This window comes from Doryrhamphus excisus, linkage group LG21, assembly GCF_037039965.1.
Source record: "Doryrhamphus excisus strain RoL-2023G ecotype Guam linkage group LG21, RoL_Dexc_Guam_v1.1, whole genome shotgun sequence".
Taxonomy (NCBI): Eukaryota; Metazoa; Chordata; class Actinopteri; order Syngnathiformes; family Syngnathidae; genus Doryrhamphus; species Doryrhamphus excisus.
This window is the reverse complement of record NC_136377.1, coordinates 9,216,810-9,235,083: the sequence shown is the minus strand read 5'-3', so window position 1 is coordinate 9,235,083 and position 18,274 is coordinate 9,216,810. Positions and strand designations below refer to the sequence as shown.

Sequence of the window (18,274 nt, the reverse complement as noted above, 5' to 3'; positions counted from 1 at the left end):
CTCACTAAATGTGTTCCTTAAGTGCCAAAACCCTAACCCTAACCCTAACCCTTAACCTAACCCTAACCCTAACCCTAACCCTAACCCTAACCCTAACCCTAACCCTAACCCTAACCCTAACCCTAACCCTAACCCTAACCCTAACCCTAACCCTAGCCCTTCTTTTCTGAACGAGTAAAGTGCTTTTTTGGACGTGGCACACATGTGCCATATATGGAGAAATTTTTTACCACAAAGCCTATAGGTTGCTTGAAATACATTATCACAGCGAGAGAAACACATTTTTTCATTTTAGCTGTAACTCGACAGCAGTGCTTCTCAGCCGCCTGAAACTGTTGCAGATAGAACGGGATGCGAAGCTGCGTCAGACACACTTTGAATAATCCTCCTGGCACCTTCCGCTGGCCCACAATGACACGCCGAATCATGCTTTCCGCACAATGTGTTTGAGAGCGAATAAAGTGCATTTTCGAACAATGGATGTGTGTGCCAAGCAATAAAGCACATCACACTAAATGTATTCCATAAGTACCAAAACGCGCTTCGGAGGCCTTCTCTGAGCGAGTGGAGTGCGTTTTTGGACGTGGCACACATGTGCCATATATGGAGAAAATTTTTACCATAAAGCCTATAGGTTGCTTGAAATACATTATCACAGTGAGAGAAACACATTTTTTTCATTTTAGCTGTAACTCGACAGCAGTGCTTCTCAGCCGCCTGAAACTGTTGCAGATAGAACGGGATGCGAAGCTGCGTCAGACACACTTTGAATAATCCTCCTGGCACCTTCCGCTGGCCCACAATGACACGCCGAATCATGCTTTCCGCACAATGTGTTTGAGAGCGAATAAAGTGCATTTTCGAACAATGGATGTGTGTGCCAAGCAATAAAGCACATCACACTAAATGTGTTCCATAAGTACCAAAACGCGCTTCGGAGGCCTTCTCTGAGCGAGTGGAGTGCGTTTTTGGACGTGGCACAAATGTGCCTTATATGGAGAAAATTTTTACCATAAAGCCTATAGGTTGCTTGAAATACATTATCACAGCGAGAGAAACACATTTTTTCATTTTAGCTGTAACTCGACAGCAGTGCTTCTCAGCCAACTGAAACTGTTGCAGATAGAACGGGATGCGACGCTGCGTCAGGCACACTTTGAATAATCCTCCTGGCACCTTCCGCTGGCCCACAATGACACGCCGAATCATGCTTTCCGCACAATGTGTTTGAGAGCGAATAAAGTGCATTTTCGAACAATGGATGTGTGTGCCAAGCAATAAAGCACATCACACTAAATGTATTCCATAAGTACCAAAACGCGCTTCGGAGGCCTTCTCTGAGCGAGTGGAGTGCGTTTTTGGACGTGGCACACATGTGCCATATATGGAGAAAATTTTTACCATAAAGCCTATAGGTTGCTTGAAATACATTATCACAGTGAGAGAAACACATTTTTTTCATTTTAGCTGTAACTCGACAGCAGTGCTTCTCAGCCAACTGAAACTGTTGCAGATAGAAGGGGATGCGAAGCTGCGTCAGGCACACTTGAAATAAACCTCCTGGCACCTTCCGCTGCCTCACAATGACAGGCCGTATTATGCTTTGCTCAAAATGTGTTTGAGAGCGAATAAAGTGCATTTTCGAACAATGGTTGTGTGTGCCAAGCAATAAAGCACATCTCACTAAATGTGTTCCTTAAGTGCCAAAACCCTAACCCTAACCCTAACCCTTAACCTAAACCTAACCCTAACCCTAACCCTAACCCTAACCCTAACCCTAGCCCTTCTTTTCTGAACGATTAAAGTGCTTTTTTGGACATGGCATACATGTGCCATATATGGAGAAAAAATTTACCACAAAGCCTATAGGTTGCTTGAAATGCTTTATCACAGCGAGAGAAACACATTTTCTCATTTTAGCTGTAACTCCACAGCAATGCTTCTCAGCCACCTGAAACTGTTGCAGATAGAACGGGATGCGAAGGTGCGTCAGGCACACTTGGAATGAGCCTCCTGGCACCTTCCGCTGCCTCACAATGACACGCCGTAATATGCTTTGCTCAAAATGTGTTTGAGAGCGAATAAAGTACATTTTCGAACAATGCCTGTGTGTGCCAAGCAAAGAAGCACATCACACTAAATGTGTTCCATAAGAGCCAAAACGCGCTTCGGAGGCCTTCTCTGAGCGAGTGGAGTGCTTTTTTGGACGTGGCACACATGTGCCATATATGGAGAAATTTTTTACCACAAAGCCTATAGGTTACTTGAAATACATTATCACAGAGACAGAAACACATTTTCTCATTTTAGCTGTAACTCCACAGCAATGCTTCTCAGCCACCTGAAACTGTTGCAGATAGAACGGGATGCGAAGTTGCGTCAGGCACACTTGGAATGAGCCTCCTGGCACCTTTCGCTGCCTCACAATGACACGCCGTATTATGCTTTGCTCAAAATGTGCATGAGAGCGAATAAAGTGCATTTTCGAACAATGGATGTGTGTGCCAAGCAAAGAAGCACATCACACTAAATGTGTTCCATAAGTGCCAAAACGCGCTTCGGAGGCCTTCTCTGAGCGAGTGGAGTGCGTTTTTGGACGTGGCACACATGTGCCATATATGGAGAAAATTTTTACCATAAAGCCTATAGGTTGCTTGAAATACATTATCACAGCGAGAGAAACACATTTTTTCATTTTAGCTGTAACTCGACAGCAGTGCTTCTCAGCCACCTGAAACTGTTGCAGATAGAACGGGATGCGAAGCTGCGTCAGACACACTTTGAATAATCCTCCTGGCACCTTCCGCTGGCCCACAATGACACGCCGAATCATGCTTTGCGCACAATGTGTTTGAGAGCGAATAAAGTGCATTTTCGAACAATGGATGTGTGTGCCAAGCAATAAAGCACATCACACTAAATGTATTCCATAAGTACCAAAACGCGCTTCGGAGGCCTTCTCTGAGCGAGTGGAGTGCGTTTTTGGACGTGGCACACATGTGCCATATATGGAGAAAATTTTTACCATAAAGCCTATAGGTTGCTTGAAATACATTATGACAGCGAGAGAAACACATTTTTTCATTTAGCTGTAACTCGACAGCAGTGCTTCTCAGCCAACTGAAACTGTTGCAGATAGAAGGGGATGCGAAGCTGCGTCAGGCACACTTGAAATAAACCTCCTGGCACCTTCCGCTGCCTCACAATGACAGGCCGTATTATGCTTTGCTCAAAATGTGTTTGAGAGCGAATAAAGTGCATTTTCGAACAATGGTTGTGTGTGCCAAGCAATAAAGCACATCTCACTAAATGTGTTCCTTAAGTGCCAAAACCCTAACCCTAACCCTAACCCTTAACCTAACCCTAACCCTAACCCTAACCCTAACCCTAACCCTAACCCTAACCCTAACCCTAACCCTAACCCTAACCCTAACCCTAACCCTAACCCTAACCCTAACCCTAACCCTAACCCTAACCCTAACCCTAACCCTAACCCTAACCCTAGCCCTTCTTCTCTGAGCGAGTAAAGTGCTTTTTTGGACATGGCACACATGTGCCATTTATGGGGAATTTTTTTTACCACAAAGCCTATAGGTTGCTTGAAATACATTATCACAGCGAGAGAAACACATTTTCTCTTTTAGTTGTAACTCCACAGCAGTGCTTTTCAGCCACCTGAAACTGTTGCAGATAGAACGGGATGCGAAGCTGCGTCAGGCACACTTGGAATGAGGCTCCTGGCACCTTCCGCTGCCTCACAATGACACGCCGTATTATGCTTTGCTCAAAATGTGTGTGAGAGCGAATAAAGTGCATTTTCGAACAATGGTTGTGTGTGCCAAGCAATAAAGCACATCACAATAAATGTGTTCCATCAGCGCCAAAACGCGCTTCGGAGGCCTTCTCTGAGCGAGTGGAGTGCTTTTTTGGACGTGGCACACATGTGCCATATATGGAGAAAATTTTTACAACAAAGCCTATACGTTGCTTGAAATACATTATCACAGCGAGAGAAACACATTTTCTCATTTTAGTTGTAACTCCACAGCAATGCTTCTTAGCCACCTGAAACTGTTGCAGATTGAACGGGATGCGAAGCTGCGTCAGGCACACTTCGAATGAACCTCCTGGCACCTTCCGCTGCCTCACAATGACATGCCGTATTATGCTTTGCTCAAAATGTGTTTGAAAGCGAATAAAGTGCATTTTCGAACAATGGTTGTGTGTGCCAAGCAATAAAGCACATCTCACTAAATGTGTTCCATAAGTGCCAAAACGCCCTTCGGAGGCCTTCTCTGAGCGAGTGGAGTGCTTTTTTGGACGTGGCACACATGTGCCATATATGGAGAAAAATTTTACCACAAAGCCTATAGGTTGCTTGAAATACATTATCACAGCGAGAGAAACACATTTTCTCATTTTAGCTGTAACTCCACAGCAATGCTTCTCAGCCACCTGAAATTGTTGCAGATTGAACGGGATGCGAAGCTGCGTCAGGCACACTTGGAATGAACCTCCTGGCACCTTCCGCTGCCTCACAATGACATGCCGTATTATGCTTTGCTCAAAATGTGTTTGAGAGCGAATAAAGTGCATTTTCGAACAATGGTTGTGTGTGCCAAGCAATAAAGCACATCACACTAAATGTGTTCCATAAGTACCAAAACGCGCTTCGGAGGCCTTCTCTGAGCGAGTGGAGTGCGTTTTTGGACGTGGCACACATGTGCCATATATGGAGAAAATTTTTACCATAAAGCCTATAGGTTGCTTGAAATACATTATCACAGCGAGAGAAACACATTTTTTCATTTTAGCTGTAACTCGACAGCAGTGCTTCTCAGCCAACTGAAACTGTTGCAGATAGAACGGGATGCGAAGCTGCGTCAGGCACACTTGGAATAAACCTCCTGGCACCTTCCGCTGCCTCACAATGACAGGCCGTATTATGCTTTGCTCAAAATGTGTTTGAGAGCGAATAAAGTGCATTTTCGAACAATGGTTGTGTGTGCCAAGCAATAAAGCACATCTCACTAAATGTGTTCCTTAAGTGCCAAAACCCTAACCCTAACCCTAACCCTTAACCTAACCCTAACCCTAACCCTAACCCTAACCCTAACCCTAACCCTAACCCTAACCCTAACCCTAACCCTAACCCTAGCCCTTCTTCTCTGAGCGAGTAAAGTGCTTTTTTGGACATGGCATACATGTGCCATATATGGAGAAAATTTTTACCACAAAGCCTATAGGTTGCTTGAAATGCTTTATCACAGCGAGAGAAACACATTTTCTCATTTTAGCTGTAACTCCACAGCAATGCTTCTCAGCCACCTGAAACTGTTGCAGATAGAACGGGATGCGAAGCTGCGTCAGGCACACTTGGAATGAGCCTCCTGGCACCTTCCGCTGCCTCACAATGACACGCCGAATCATGCTTTGCGCACAATGTGTTTGAGAGCGAATAAAGTGCATTTTCGAACAATGGATGTGTGTGCCAAGCAATAAAGCACATCACACTAAATGTGTTCTATAAGTGCCAAAACGCGCTTCGGAGGCCTTCTCTGAGCGAGTGGAGTGCTTTTTTGGACTTGGCACACATGTGCCATATATGGAGAAAATTTTCACGACAAAGCCTATACGTTGCTTGAAATACATTATCACAGTCAGAGAAACACATTTTCTCATTTTAGTTGTAACTCCACAGCAATGCTTCCTAGCCACCTGAAACTGTTGCAGATAGAACGGGATGCGAAGCTGCGTCAGGCACACTTGGAATAATCCTCCTGGCACCTTCCGCTGGCCCACAATGACACGCCGAATCATGCTTTGCGCACAATGTGTTTGAGAGCGAATAAAGTGCATTTTCGAACAATGGATGTGTGTGCCAAGCAATAAAGCACATCACACTAAATGTGTTCCATAAGTACCAAAACGCGCTTCGGAGGCCTTCTCTGAGCGAGTGGAGTGCGTTTTTGGACGTGGCACACATGTGCCATATATGGAGAAAATTTTTACCATAAAGCCTATAGGTTGCTTGAAATACATTATCACAGCGAGAGAAACACATTTTTTCATTTTAGCTGTAACTCGACAGCAGTGCTTCTCAGCCAACTGAAACTGTTGCAGATAGAACGGGATGCGAAGCTGCGTCAGGCACACTTGGAATAAACCTCCTGGCACCTTCCGCTGCCTCACAATGACAGGCCGTATTATGCTTTGCTCAAAATGTGTTTGAGAGCGAATAAAGTGCATTTTCGAACAATGGTTGTGTGTGCCAAGCAATAAAGCACATCTCACTAAATGTGTTCCTTAAGTGCCAAAACCCTAACCCTAACCCTAACCCTAACCCTTAACCTAACCCTAACCCTAACCCTAACCCTAACCCTAACCCTAGCCCTTCTTTTCTGAACGAGTAAAGTGCTTTTTTGGACATGGCATACATGTGCCATATATGGAGAAAAATTTTACCACAAAGCCTATAGGTTGCTTGAAATGCTTTATCACAGCGAGAGAAACACATTTTCTCATTTTAGCTGTAACTCCACAGTAAAGCTTCTCAGCCACCTGAAACTGTTGCAGATAGAACGGGATGCGAAGCTGCGTCAGGCACACTTAGAATGAGCCTCCTGGCACCTTCCGCTCTCACAATGACACGCCGTATTATGCTTTGCTCAAAATGTGCATGAGAGCGAATAAAGTGCATTTTCGAACAATGGATGTGTGTGCCAAGCAAAGAAGCACATCACACTAAATGTGTTCCATAAGTGCCAAAACGCGCTTCGGAGGCCTTCTCTGAGCGAGTGGAGTGCGTTTTTGGACGTGGCACACATGTGCCATATATGGAGAAAATTTTTACCATAAAGCCTATAGGTTGCTTGAAATATATTATCACAGCGAGTGAAACACATTTTTTCATTTTAGCTGTAACTCGACAGCAGTGCTTCTCAACCACCTGAAACTGTTGCAGATAGAACGGGATGCGAAGCTTCGTCAGACACACTTTGAATAATCCTCCTGGCACCTTCCGCTGGCCCACAATGACACGCCGAATCATGCTTTGCGCACAATGTGTTTGAGAGCGAATAAAGTGCATTTTCGAACAATGGATGTGTGTGCCAAGCAATAAAGCACATCACACTAAATGTGTTCCATAAGTACCAAAACGCGCTTCGGAGGCCTTCTCTGAGCGAGTGGAGTGCGTTTTTGGACGTGGCACACATGTGCCATATATGGAGAAAATTTTTACCATAAAGCCTATAGGTTACTTGAAATACATTATCACAGCGAGAGAAACACATTTTTTCATTTTAGCTGTAACTCGACAGCAGTGCTTCTCAGCCACCTGAAACTGTTGCAGATAGAACGGGATGCGAAGCTGCGTCAGGCACACTTGAAATGAGCCTCCTGGCACCTTCCGCTGCCTCACAATGACACGCCGTATTATGCTTTGCTCAAAATGCGTTTGAGAGCGAATAAAGTGCATTTTCGAACAATGGATGTGTGTGCCAAGCAATAAAGCACATCACACTAAATGTGTTCCATAAGTGCCAAAACGCGCTTCGGAGGCCTTCTCTGAGCGAGTGGAGTGCTTTTTTGGACGTGGCACACATGTGCCATATATGGAGAATTTTTTTTTACCACAAAGCCTATAGGTTGCTTGAAATACATTATCACAGCGAGAGAAACACATTTTCCCTTTTAGTTGTAACTCCACAGCAGTGCTTTTCAGCCACCTGAAACTGTTGCAGATAGAAGGGGATGCGAAGCTGCGTCAGGCACACTTGGAATGAGCCTCCTGGCACCTTCCGCTGCCTCACAATGACACGCCGAATCATGCTTTGCGCACAATGTGTTTGAGAGCGAATAAAGTGCATTTTCGAACAATGGATGTGTGTGCCAAGCAATAAAGCACATCACACTAAATGTGTTCCATAAGTGCCAAAACGCGCTTCGGAGGCCTTCTCTGAGCGAGTGGAGTGCTTTTTTGGACATGGCACACACGTGCCATATATGGAGAAAATTTTTACCACAAAGCCTATACGTTGCTTGAAATACATTATCACAGTGACAGAAACACATTTTCTCATTTTAGTTGTAACTCCACAGCAATGCTTCCTAGCCACCTGAAACTGTTGCAGATAGAACGGGATGCGAAGCTGCGTCAGGCACACTTGGAATAATCCTCCTGGCACGTTCCGCTGGCCCACAATGACACGCGGAATCATGCTTTGCTCAAAATGTGTTTGAGAGCGAATAAAGTGCATTTTCGAACAATGGATGTGTGTGCCAAGCAATAAAGCACACCACACTAAATGTGTTCCATAAGTGCCAAAACGCGCTTCGGAGGCCTTCTCTGAGCGAGTGAGTCCTTTTTTGGACGTGGCACACATGTGCCATATATAGAGAAAAAAATTACCACAAAGCCTATACGTTGCTTGAAATACATTATCACAGTGAGAGAAACACATTTTCTCATTTTAGTTGTAACTCCACAGCAATGCTTCTTAGCCACCTGAAACTGTTGCAGATAGAACGGGATGCGAAGCTGCGTCAGGCACACTTGGAATGAACCTCCTGACACCTTCCGCTGCCTCACAATGACATGTCGTATTATGCTTAGCTCAAAATGTGTTTGAGAGCGAATAAAGTGTATTTTCGAACAATGGTTGTGTGTGCCAAGCAATAAAGCACATCTCACTAAATGTGTTCATTAAGTGCCAAAACCCTAACCCTAACCCTAAACCCTTAACCTAACCCTAACCCTAACCCTAACCCTAACTCTAACCCTAACCCTAACCCTAACCCTAACCCTAACCCTAACCCTAACCCTAACCCTAACCCTAACCCTAACCCTAACCCTAGCCCTTCTTCTCTGAGCGAGTAAAGTGCTTTTTTGGACATGGCATACATGTGCCATATATGGAGAAAATTTTTACCACAAAGCCTAGAGGTTGCTTGAAATGCTTCATCACAGCGAGAGAAACACATTTTATCATTTTAGCTGTAACTCTACAGCAATGCTAACCCTAACCCTAACCCTAACCCTAACCCTAACCCTAACCCTAACCCTAACCCTAACCCTAACCCTAACCCTAACCCTAACCCTAACCCTAACCCTAACCCTAACCCTTCTTCTCTGAGCGAGTAAAGTGCTTTTTTGGACATGGCATACATGTGCCATATATGGAGAAAAAAATTACCACAAAGCCTATACGTTGCTTGAAATACATTATCACAGCGAGAGAAACACATTTTCTCATTTTAGCTGTAACTCCACAGCAATGCTTTTCAGCCACCTGAAACTGTTGCAGATAGAACAGGATGCGAAGCTGCGTCAGGCACACTTGGAATGAGCCTCCTGGCACCTTCCGCTGCCTCACAATGACACGCCGTATTATGCTTTGCTCAAAATGTGTTTTAGAGCGAATAAAGTGCATTTTCGAACAATGGATGTGTGTGCCAAGCAATAAAGCACATCACACTAAATGTGTTCCATAAGTGCCAAAACGCGCTTCGGAGGCCTTCTCTGAGCGGGCGGAGTGCTTTTTTGGACGTGGCACACATGTGCCATATATGGAGAAAATTTTTACCACAAAGCCTATACGTTGCTTGAAATACATTATCACAGTGAGAGAAACACATTTTCTCATTTTAGTGGTAACTCCACAGCAATGCTTCTTAGCCACCTGAAACTGATGCAGATAGAACGGGATACGTAGCTGCGTCAGGCACACTCGACCGCGGTGAAGTTAGTTTTACGTTGGACGTTGGATATTCGCCTCCGTAGAAACGGCGGTCGTTCCCCTCACTGTGCCGGGCTGCTCTCTCCTGCTGCGGGGAGCTCACACGGAAGTCCCGCCCTCTGAACGGCTTGTTCGGACAAGGGACCGTCAATAAATTTCCATTCATTTCTATTGTTTGCTTAAAAAAATAAAAATCACACCATAAATTGATCCATAAAGGTGATAAATAATTAGTCATACCCTAAAAACATTTGGAACGCCGATTTCTATTTTTTTTATATTTTATTGGGCTTCATATGACCTTTTAACATGACGAAATGAAATATTTTGTATTATAGCATGCAGGCCATGCGACTTTGGCACTTCAAATCACTTTATATTAATATTACGATGCATACCTTATACTGTAGGTGAGCTATTACCATACCATTAGCGCAGTTATAACAGATGGATTATTTGAGTGGTGTTCTCGCTGCAGTAAGGCTGTGTTGAACACAGCAGGTATAATCGCTCGGGAAAAACTTCCAGAGAGCATCATCTACACCACACCACATCACACAATACCTGAGACAATTATTATTTCCCCTTGCTGCCTTCAGGGAAAAGACACTGGTCTCTTTGCTCCAGGGCCACCAGACTGGTAGACAGTCTGTATCCTCAACACAACTGGAACTGCTAAAGGGACATCATTTGTCGGATTGTTTGCATTGTCCCCATCTCATGTCCTGCTCTGCCCTGTCCAGCTAGCTGCTGAACTTTGGGTTACTGTGGTATTACTTTCTGCACAAACTATTGTTGGAGTGTTAAAAAGCAGTATTTATTAACTCCATCTCTGCACTTTGACTGTTATACGAGTGCTATGCTGCATAAAAAGTCATTGAAAAATGTATTGATTGAATTCTTGGGCTAATATTTTGAATTACTTACAATAAATCCATTTCATATGAAAACTGGCCTTGCAGTACTATGCATACCTTTTTGGTTTTCAAATAATGTTTAAGCTGATTTAATAAGAATTTGTTACACAAGTCATTATAAATACTGTCCAGGTCATATGACCTTTGACCTACAAACCACTTTGTATCAGTGGGCATTGTCTGCTAGTACTATACACGTCTTTTTGCTTTGCTACTTAACTTTGCTAGGATTTTAGATGAATTTTTTTACACAAATCATGACCAATATTTTCCAGTGCATGTGACCTTTGACCTCCAAACCACCTTGTATCAGTAGGAATTGCCTGCTAGTACCATACACGCCTTTTTGCTTTGCTACTTAACTTTGCTGGGATTTTATATAATTTTTTTGCACAAATCATTACCAATAGCTTCTAGGTCATGTGACCTTTGACCTCCAAACCACTTTGTATCAGTAGGACTTGTTGGCTAGTGCTATACACGCCTTATTGCTTTGCTACTCAACTTTGCTGGGATTTTTTATAATTTTTTGAAATTAAATTCTATCAATAGCTTCCAGGTCATGTGATCTTTGACCTCCAAATCACTTTGTATCAGTTGAACTTGTCTGTTAGTACCGTGTAACGACTTATTGCTCTGCTACTCAACTTTGCTGGGATTATATATGAATTTTTTACACAAATCATTACCAATAGCTTCCAGGTCATGTGACCTTTGACCTCCAAACCACTTTGTATCAATAGGACGTGTCTGCTAGTACTACACACGCCTTTTTGCTTTGCTACTTACCTTTGCTAGGATTTTTGATGAATGTTTTACACAAATCATGACCAATATTTTCCAGGTCATGTGACCTTTGACCTCCAAACCACCTTGTATCAGTAGGACTTGTCGCTCGTACTACACACGCCTTTTTGCTTTGCTACTCAACTTTGCTGGGATTTTATATACTTTTTTGAAATTAAATTCTATCAATAGCTTCCAGGTCATGTGACCTTTGACCTCCAAAACACTTTGTATCAGTTGAACTTGTCTGTTAGTACCGCACACGACTTATTACTCTGCTGCTCAACTTTGCGAGGATTTTTGATGATTTTTTTACACAAATCATTACCAATATTTTCCAGGTCATGTGACCTTTGACCTCCAAACCACCTTGTATCAGTAGGACTTGTCTGCTACTACTACACACGCCTTTTTGCTTTGCTACTCAACTTTGCTGGGATTTTATATAATTTTTTGAAATTAAATTCTATCAATAGCTTCCAGGTCATGTGACCTTTGACCTCCAAATCACTTTGTATCAGTTGAACTTGTCTGTTAGTACCGTGCACGACTTATTGCTCTGCTGCTCAACTTTGCTAGGATTTTTGATGATTTTTTTACACAAATCATTACCAATATTTTCCTGGTCATGTAACCTTTGACCTCCAAACCACCTTGTATCAGTAGGACTTGTCTGCTAGTACTACACACGCCTTTTTGCTTTGCTACTCAACTTTGCTGGGATTTTATATATATTTTGTAAATTAAATTCTATCAATAGCTTCCAGGTCATGTGACCTTTGACCTCCAAATCACTTTGTATCAGTTGAACTTGTCTGTTACTACCGCACACGACTTATTACTCTGCTACTCAACTTTGCTAGGATTTTATATGAATTTTTTACACAAATCATTACCAATATTTTCCAGGTCATGTGACCTTTGACCTCCAAACCACCTTGTATCAGTAGGACTTGTCTGCTAGTACTACACACGCCTTTTTGCTTTGCTACTCAACTTTGCTGGGATTTTATATAATTTTTTGAAATTAAATTCTATCAATAGCTTCCAGATCATGTGACCTTTGACCTCCAAATCACTTTGTATCAGTTGAACTTGTCTGTTAGTACCGTGCACGACTTATTGCTCTGCTGCTCAACTTTGCTAGGATTTTTGATGATTTTTTTACACAAATCATTACCAATATTTTCTAGGTCATGTGACCTTTGACCTCCAAACCACCTTGTATCAGTAGGACTTGTCTGCTAGTACTACACACGCTTTTTTGCTTTGCTACTCAACTTTGCTGGGATTTTATATAATTTTTTGAAATTAAATTCTATCAATAGCTTCCAGGTCATGTGACCTTTGACCTCCAAAACACTTTGTATCAGTTGAACTTGTCTGTTAGTACCACACACGACTTATTACCCTGCTGCTAAACTTTGCTAGGATTTTTGATGATTTTTTTACACAAATCATTACCAATATTTTCCAGGTCATGTGACCTTTGACCTCCAAACCACCTTGTATCAGTAGGACTTGTCTGCTAGTACTACACACGCCTTTTTGCTTTGCTACTTACCTTTGCTAGGATTTTTGATGAATGTTTTACACAAATCATGACCAATATTTTCCAGGTCATGTGACCTTTGACCTCCAAACCACCTTGTATCAGTAGGACTTGTCTGCTAGTACTACACACGCCTTTTTGCTTTGCTACTCAACTTTGCTGGGATTTTATATAATTTTTTTTAAATAAATATTATCAATAGCTTCCAGTGCCTGTGACCTTTGACCTCCAAACTACTTTGTATCAGTGGGACTTGTCTGCTAGTACTATACACGTCTTTTGCTTTGGTACGTCGCTTTGCTCGGATTTTTGATGAATTTTTTACACAAATCATTACCAGTATTTTCCAGGTCATGTGACCTTTGACCTGCCTACCACCTTGTATCAGTAGGACTTGTCTGCTAGTATCATAAATGCCTTTTTGTTTTGCTACTTAACTTTGCTTGGATTTTATATGAATTTTTTATACAAATCATTACCAATAGCTTCCAGGTCATGTGACCTTTGACCTCCAAACCACCTTGTATCAGTAGGACTTGTCTGCTAGTACCATACATGCCTTTTTGCTTTGCTACTTAACTTTGCTAGGATTTTTAAGGAATTTTTTACACAAATCATCACCATTAGCTTACAGGTCATGTGACCTTTGACCTCCAAACCACTTTGTATCAGTAGGACTTGTCTGCTCTTATCATACACGCCTTATTGCTTTGCGACTCAACTTTGCTGGGATTTTATATAAATTTTTTTAAATAAATATTATCAATAGCTTCCAGTGCCTGTGACCTTTGACCTCCAAACTACTTTGTATCAGTGGGACTTGTCTGCTAGTACTATACACGTCTTTTGCTTTGCTACTTAATTTTCCTGAGATTTTATATATTTTTTTATATATGAACTATTATCAATAGCTTCCAGGTGATATGACCCTTGGCCTCCAAACCGCTTTGTATCAGTTGGACTTGTCTGTTAGTACTGTGGGAGCAGAGTAGAGCAACAACACAGATCATGACAGTTGTTTTATATAACATGGTAATTGTAGCTTACACTTTTCCCTGGCATAGTAAATTTGTTTAGCATGTAGGGGTATCTAGATCTGCCGTAAAGGCTGGACAAGACACAAAAACACTTAAAACACAATGTTCTGCCAACATCAACTTTTATTGGCACAGAGGACACAGCCAGTCATGATCTTCAGCCTTCTTGAGATCGTCAATTTTCATTCCAACGCATTCCCCGTGAAACCACCGGTCACATATGTCACATTGAATCTGTCATATTGGGGAAAAAAAGAAACTGTCAAAATCAACAATTAATGTCCTGTAAATGTAATTTCAAACTGCATTATCAATCTTACCCAGCCAGTATCACTTTTCCTAGCCGATGTTGCTGTGGCAGCAGTAGATGTAGGTGGGTCTTTGGAGGCACAGATCCCACACCAGTAATCCATTTGGAAAACTACAAGATCATTATATTTTCAATGAGTGCATTAAAAATGTACTTTATAAACTGATGACCTATTAGCTACCTGATCCCTGCAGAAGTTCAAGGGCCATTGTTTTTCTTTCAGCTCTCATGCTGTCTGTCGTTGTTGAAAACGTAATATTGGGGATCCTTGGAAACGACTGAATAATTTCCTTTGCCATCTAGACATAATTTTGTTAATAGAGCAGGTTTCAAGTACAATTATGCTCAATTGTATTCTGTAAATTACCTTGGCTACGATGACACCACAACTGCTTCCATCCTTTTGCAGTGGATGTTTGATCACCGCCCCTTCCCAATCAATATCAATCCAGTCCTTTGCTTTGTGGCGCACTCTTCTCATGTGCAGGTATTCCCTGGAAAAACATTTATTATTTTACATTTTACATAATGTGAGTTGTAAGCATAAATATTTACTTGAGTTTTTTCGCAGCCATTTTTGACGCCTTCTTTTCTGCAGCGTGTCCACTGGGATCTAACAGGTACACTGTTTTTTGTTCCACATGAACAAACTGCAACAAAAAGGCAGTATATAAAGTCAGTTTAGTCAGCTAATGTAATGCAAAGTCTTCTGTGTCATTAAAACAATTACAAACCAGCAAATTCCAGTGATTGCTGTTAACATTGACAGCTGCAAGAACTGCGTCGTAACTTGCCAGATCAACCTATTACAAGAATAAGGAAATCATTACACAAATAATTGAGCAACGACTTCAAAAAATTTCTGTGTACACCTACATGCAACTACACTGAGGACTAGGGAGAGGACTACAGAAAGGACTAGGGAGAGGACTAGGGAGAGGACTAGGGAGAGGACCAGGGAGAGGACCAGGGAGAGTACTAGGGAGAGTACTAGGGAGAATAGGTAACATATTGTATCTACATACTGTGTGACACCCCTTCACCAGATGGTGCCATCTGCTGTGCGTTAGAGGAAGCACAATCTGCTCCCTTTCTTGTTGGTCAAGACGCAGGGGTCACTGCAGCAAGCCAGAAGAAACCATTTGCCTCTTCTGCTGCTTCTTCAGTGTCTGGTGGAAAAGACGCCCCCTGCTTCTGCTCCATGTCATCCAGTTTCCATCCAGGCCAAGGCAATGCTCTAACTGGGTCCATCTCCTGTTTGTCTCTTAGTTGCACGGTATCCACCTGTGCTCCTGTGTCAATGCCATGTTTCTGTGTTGCCCTGTTCTGTGCTTGCCTGCCGTATGTTTCTTGTTTCATGCATCCGCTGGTAATTTTAGTTTTCATGTTTTTGCCATTGTAGTGCTCATTGCTGTGTCGCTGCCGTTCACTACAACTATTATTATTAAAATATTCAGTACATGTTACCTGCAATCGAGTGTCATTCCTCGCATCCTTGTTTAATAAACAAGGTGAAGGAAGTTATAAGTTATAATTAATATTAATTAGAATCATACCTTTTTACAAGGTACTCAAAGTGCTTCACAATTAAGTGAACCCATTATCCATTCACTCCTCAGTTACACACATGTGGTGGAATCAACATCCGTAGCCACAGCTGCCCTGTAGTACACTGCTGGAAAAATGGTTTCCAGTTTACGCCTATGGCCTCTTCGACCACCAAGAAACATTCATTCACATTCATACACCAGTGTGGGCCGCACTGGAGACAAGGTGGGTGAAGTATCTTTGTCAGGGACACAAGAGTGACGACTGGGTGGAGGGAGCAAGGATCAAACCTCCAATATTCCAGTTTCTGGTTGACTGACTAGCTCTACTTCCTTAGTCAATGACACCCAGCAAAAAATATCATCAATGATTTGCTAAATTTAAAAAAGTATTCTTTTTGTCCACTAGAGGCCGCCAGAGTACCGAGGAGTAGAAAAAAGGTTTATATACTGTTCAGCGGTTCTCTGTCTTATCACCATGTGCCACCTGAAAAAGCCCACATTTGCCTCAAAGTGGACTGTACCTTTGACGGAAATAGTTAAGACGGACAGCTACTCCCCACTAAAGATTATATAAATTGGAACCTGCCTCCAATGCATCATTTGGACTTAGAATTTAATTAGGATTGCAACAAAATTTCACCGACTGTCTCTGGGACTTCACTGTGAACTTTTGCTTTCTACTAGGAGAAACTTTAACCTGGACTTTAATTATATTATGAGGAAAAATTAATGCTATTTTTTACAAATAGAACAACTTGAGAAGGGCTGAAAAGAAGACAGTGTGGGCTCATCCACAGGCAGGCCTAGACGCCATTGACTGGGCCCACGTATCGCATCAGGCCGCCCAGATCAGATGCGCCATCACTTACACCCCCAGCACAGCACTGAAAATGCACTGAAAACCCAGTGCAGCCACGAATTATCATGACATTTAAAATATTTACTTATTTGATTTACTTTGCTATGATTGTAGGTATGTTCTTTTTGGATCCTTAAAATCTTACAAAAGAAAATGCATTATTATCATCATTACTATTAAGCTTTGAAATATTACAATTTCCTGTAATGTGTAATTATACATTACATGTCATAACCATTAATTACCTTTGATAACAGGTTTCTTTCCACCTTATGTTGCTCTCCAAACAATATTACCCCAGCCGTGAAGTGGTCCATCATATAAATGTGGTCCAGTACCCCTTTCTTGTGGGCAGCAAGGTGGAGCATAGCCTCAATTACCTGAGAAATATGCAATTAATGTCTGTCCATATATGTATATGCAGAGATACATACAAACACACACATGTATACCTCTCCAACCAGCCATTCATGAGGTCTGAGGGTCTGAAGCTCACTCTGGCGAATAAGGATACTCGATCCTACATGTTGAGAAGGGATGGCAGCCACAACGATCTCTGTTTCCTCTTTTTGCCACAATAACTTCAACTGTAAAACATAAACAGAATTTTTTGTATTGATGAATACCATATTCAAGTTGTGCATTTTTGATAATGTGCACACTGTTAGAATTAAATTTCTATACAAGGTAATACTGCAATTACATAGAGTTACATTGGCTTGCATTGAAAAAAGTTTACCTGTGCCTCGGTTTCTTTCCTCAGTTGTGTTTTTATTTTTGGTTTTGGCAATATCCTGGGGGGGTTGAAATACTTTGACCTGGCAGACTTGGCAGTACTGCTGCTGCGTTTATTCCAGGCCTCCTGATGGTCATCGTCCGGCATTAAATGAGAGTCTTTTCCTCTGTACAGTATTTCTATTGGTAGGTTGTGCTCGTTTAGATGTTCGACATACCGTCCCTGCAGTGCACTGTACATGATGTTCACAAATTCCGCTGGTCTTAAATGCCTTTTTCTCTGTAAAACAGAGTTTTTTACCAATCCAAACCACATCTCCACATAACAGTTGGTTTCTCTGGTTTTTTTGGTTTGATTTGTTATTTTGACAGTCTTATCGTATCTTTTAAGATCGCCCAGTGCAATTCCACTCCAGAGAGGAAAGAGGCCCATGTATTTCCTCAAAAGAATTTCCACAACACCTGGGCAGAAGTATGCATTGGCCTGTCCATTTTTTTCTTGATGAGAAATGTCCGACTCAGCTTGGTCCCTTTTTTGACAGAAGGCTTTGGTAAAGGGTGACTGATCCACAAACTGATTCGCTGATCCAGGGTCTCCCTTCTCACAGACCTTTGTGGATCTTCATGACCTTGTGAAGATGCTGTAGACTCCCCCGAAGCAAGTTGTTTTCTTCTTCACTGAGGAAAACAACGCACATATGATAAAAGATTTGTAGCGCTGTTTCAACATCTGTGCTGTTTTGGACAGCAGCAAAACAGTAGGTAGCAAATTCCTTGGTTTCTTTGCA

General features: G+C 42.1%; 1 protein-coding gene across 1 annotated transcript; it reads right to left on the bottom strand.

Moving 5' to 3' along the window:
• Positions 1-14,155: 14,155 nt before the first annotated feature.
• LOC144894595 (uncharacterized) lies at positions 14,156-15,436 on the bottom strand. The gene is made up of 7 exons (XM_078787942.1): positions 15,368-15,436; positions 15,077-15,145; positions 14,898-14,992; positions 14,710-14,836; positions 14,524-14,641; positions 14,353-14,453; positions 14,156-14,266 (listed from the first exon to the last, which is right to left on the bottom strand). The coding sequence occupies exons 3-7, from the start codon at positions 14,915-14,917 to the stop codon at positions 14,156-14,158; spliced, it is 477 nt and encodes a 158-aa protein (XP_078644068.1). The 5' UTR covers positions 14,918-14,992; positions 15,077-15,145; positions 15,368-15,436.
• Positions 15,437-18,274: the final 2,838 nt, after the last annotated feature.

What these genes read in the sequence shown, in the direction of transcription:
- LOC144894595 (XM_078787942.1), bottom strand. Translation starts at nt 14,917, where the DNA reads ATGGCTGCGAAAAAACTCAA. An exon ending in ATGGCTGCGAAAAAACTCAA is followed by an intron (nt 14,837 to 14,897) that starts GTAAATATTTAT and finishes ATGTTTTTCCAG; the next exon opens with GGAATACCTGCACATGAGAA. An exon ending in GGAAAAGTGATACTGGCTGG is followed by an intron (nt 14,267 to 14,352) that starts GTAAGATTGATA and finishes CCAATATGACAG; the next exon opens with ATTCAATGTGACATATGTGA.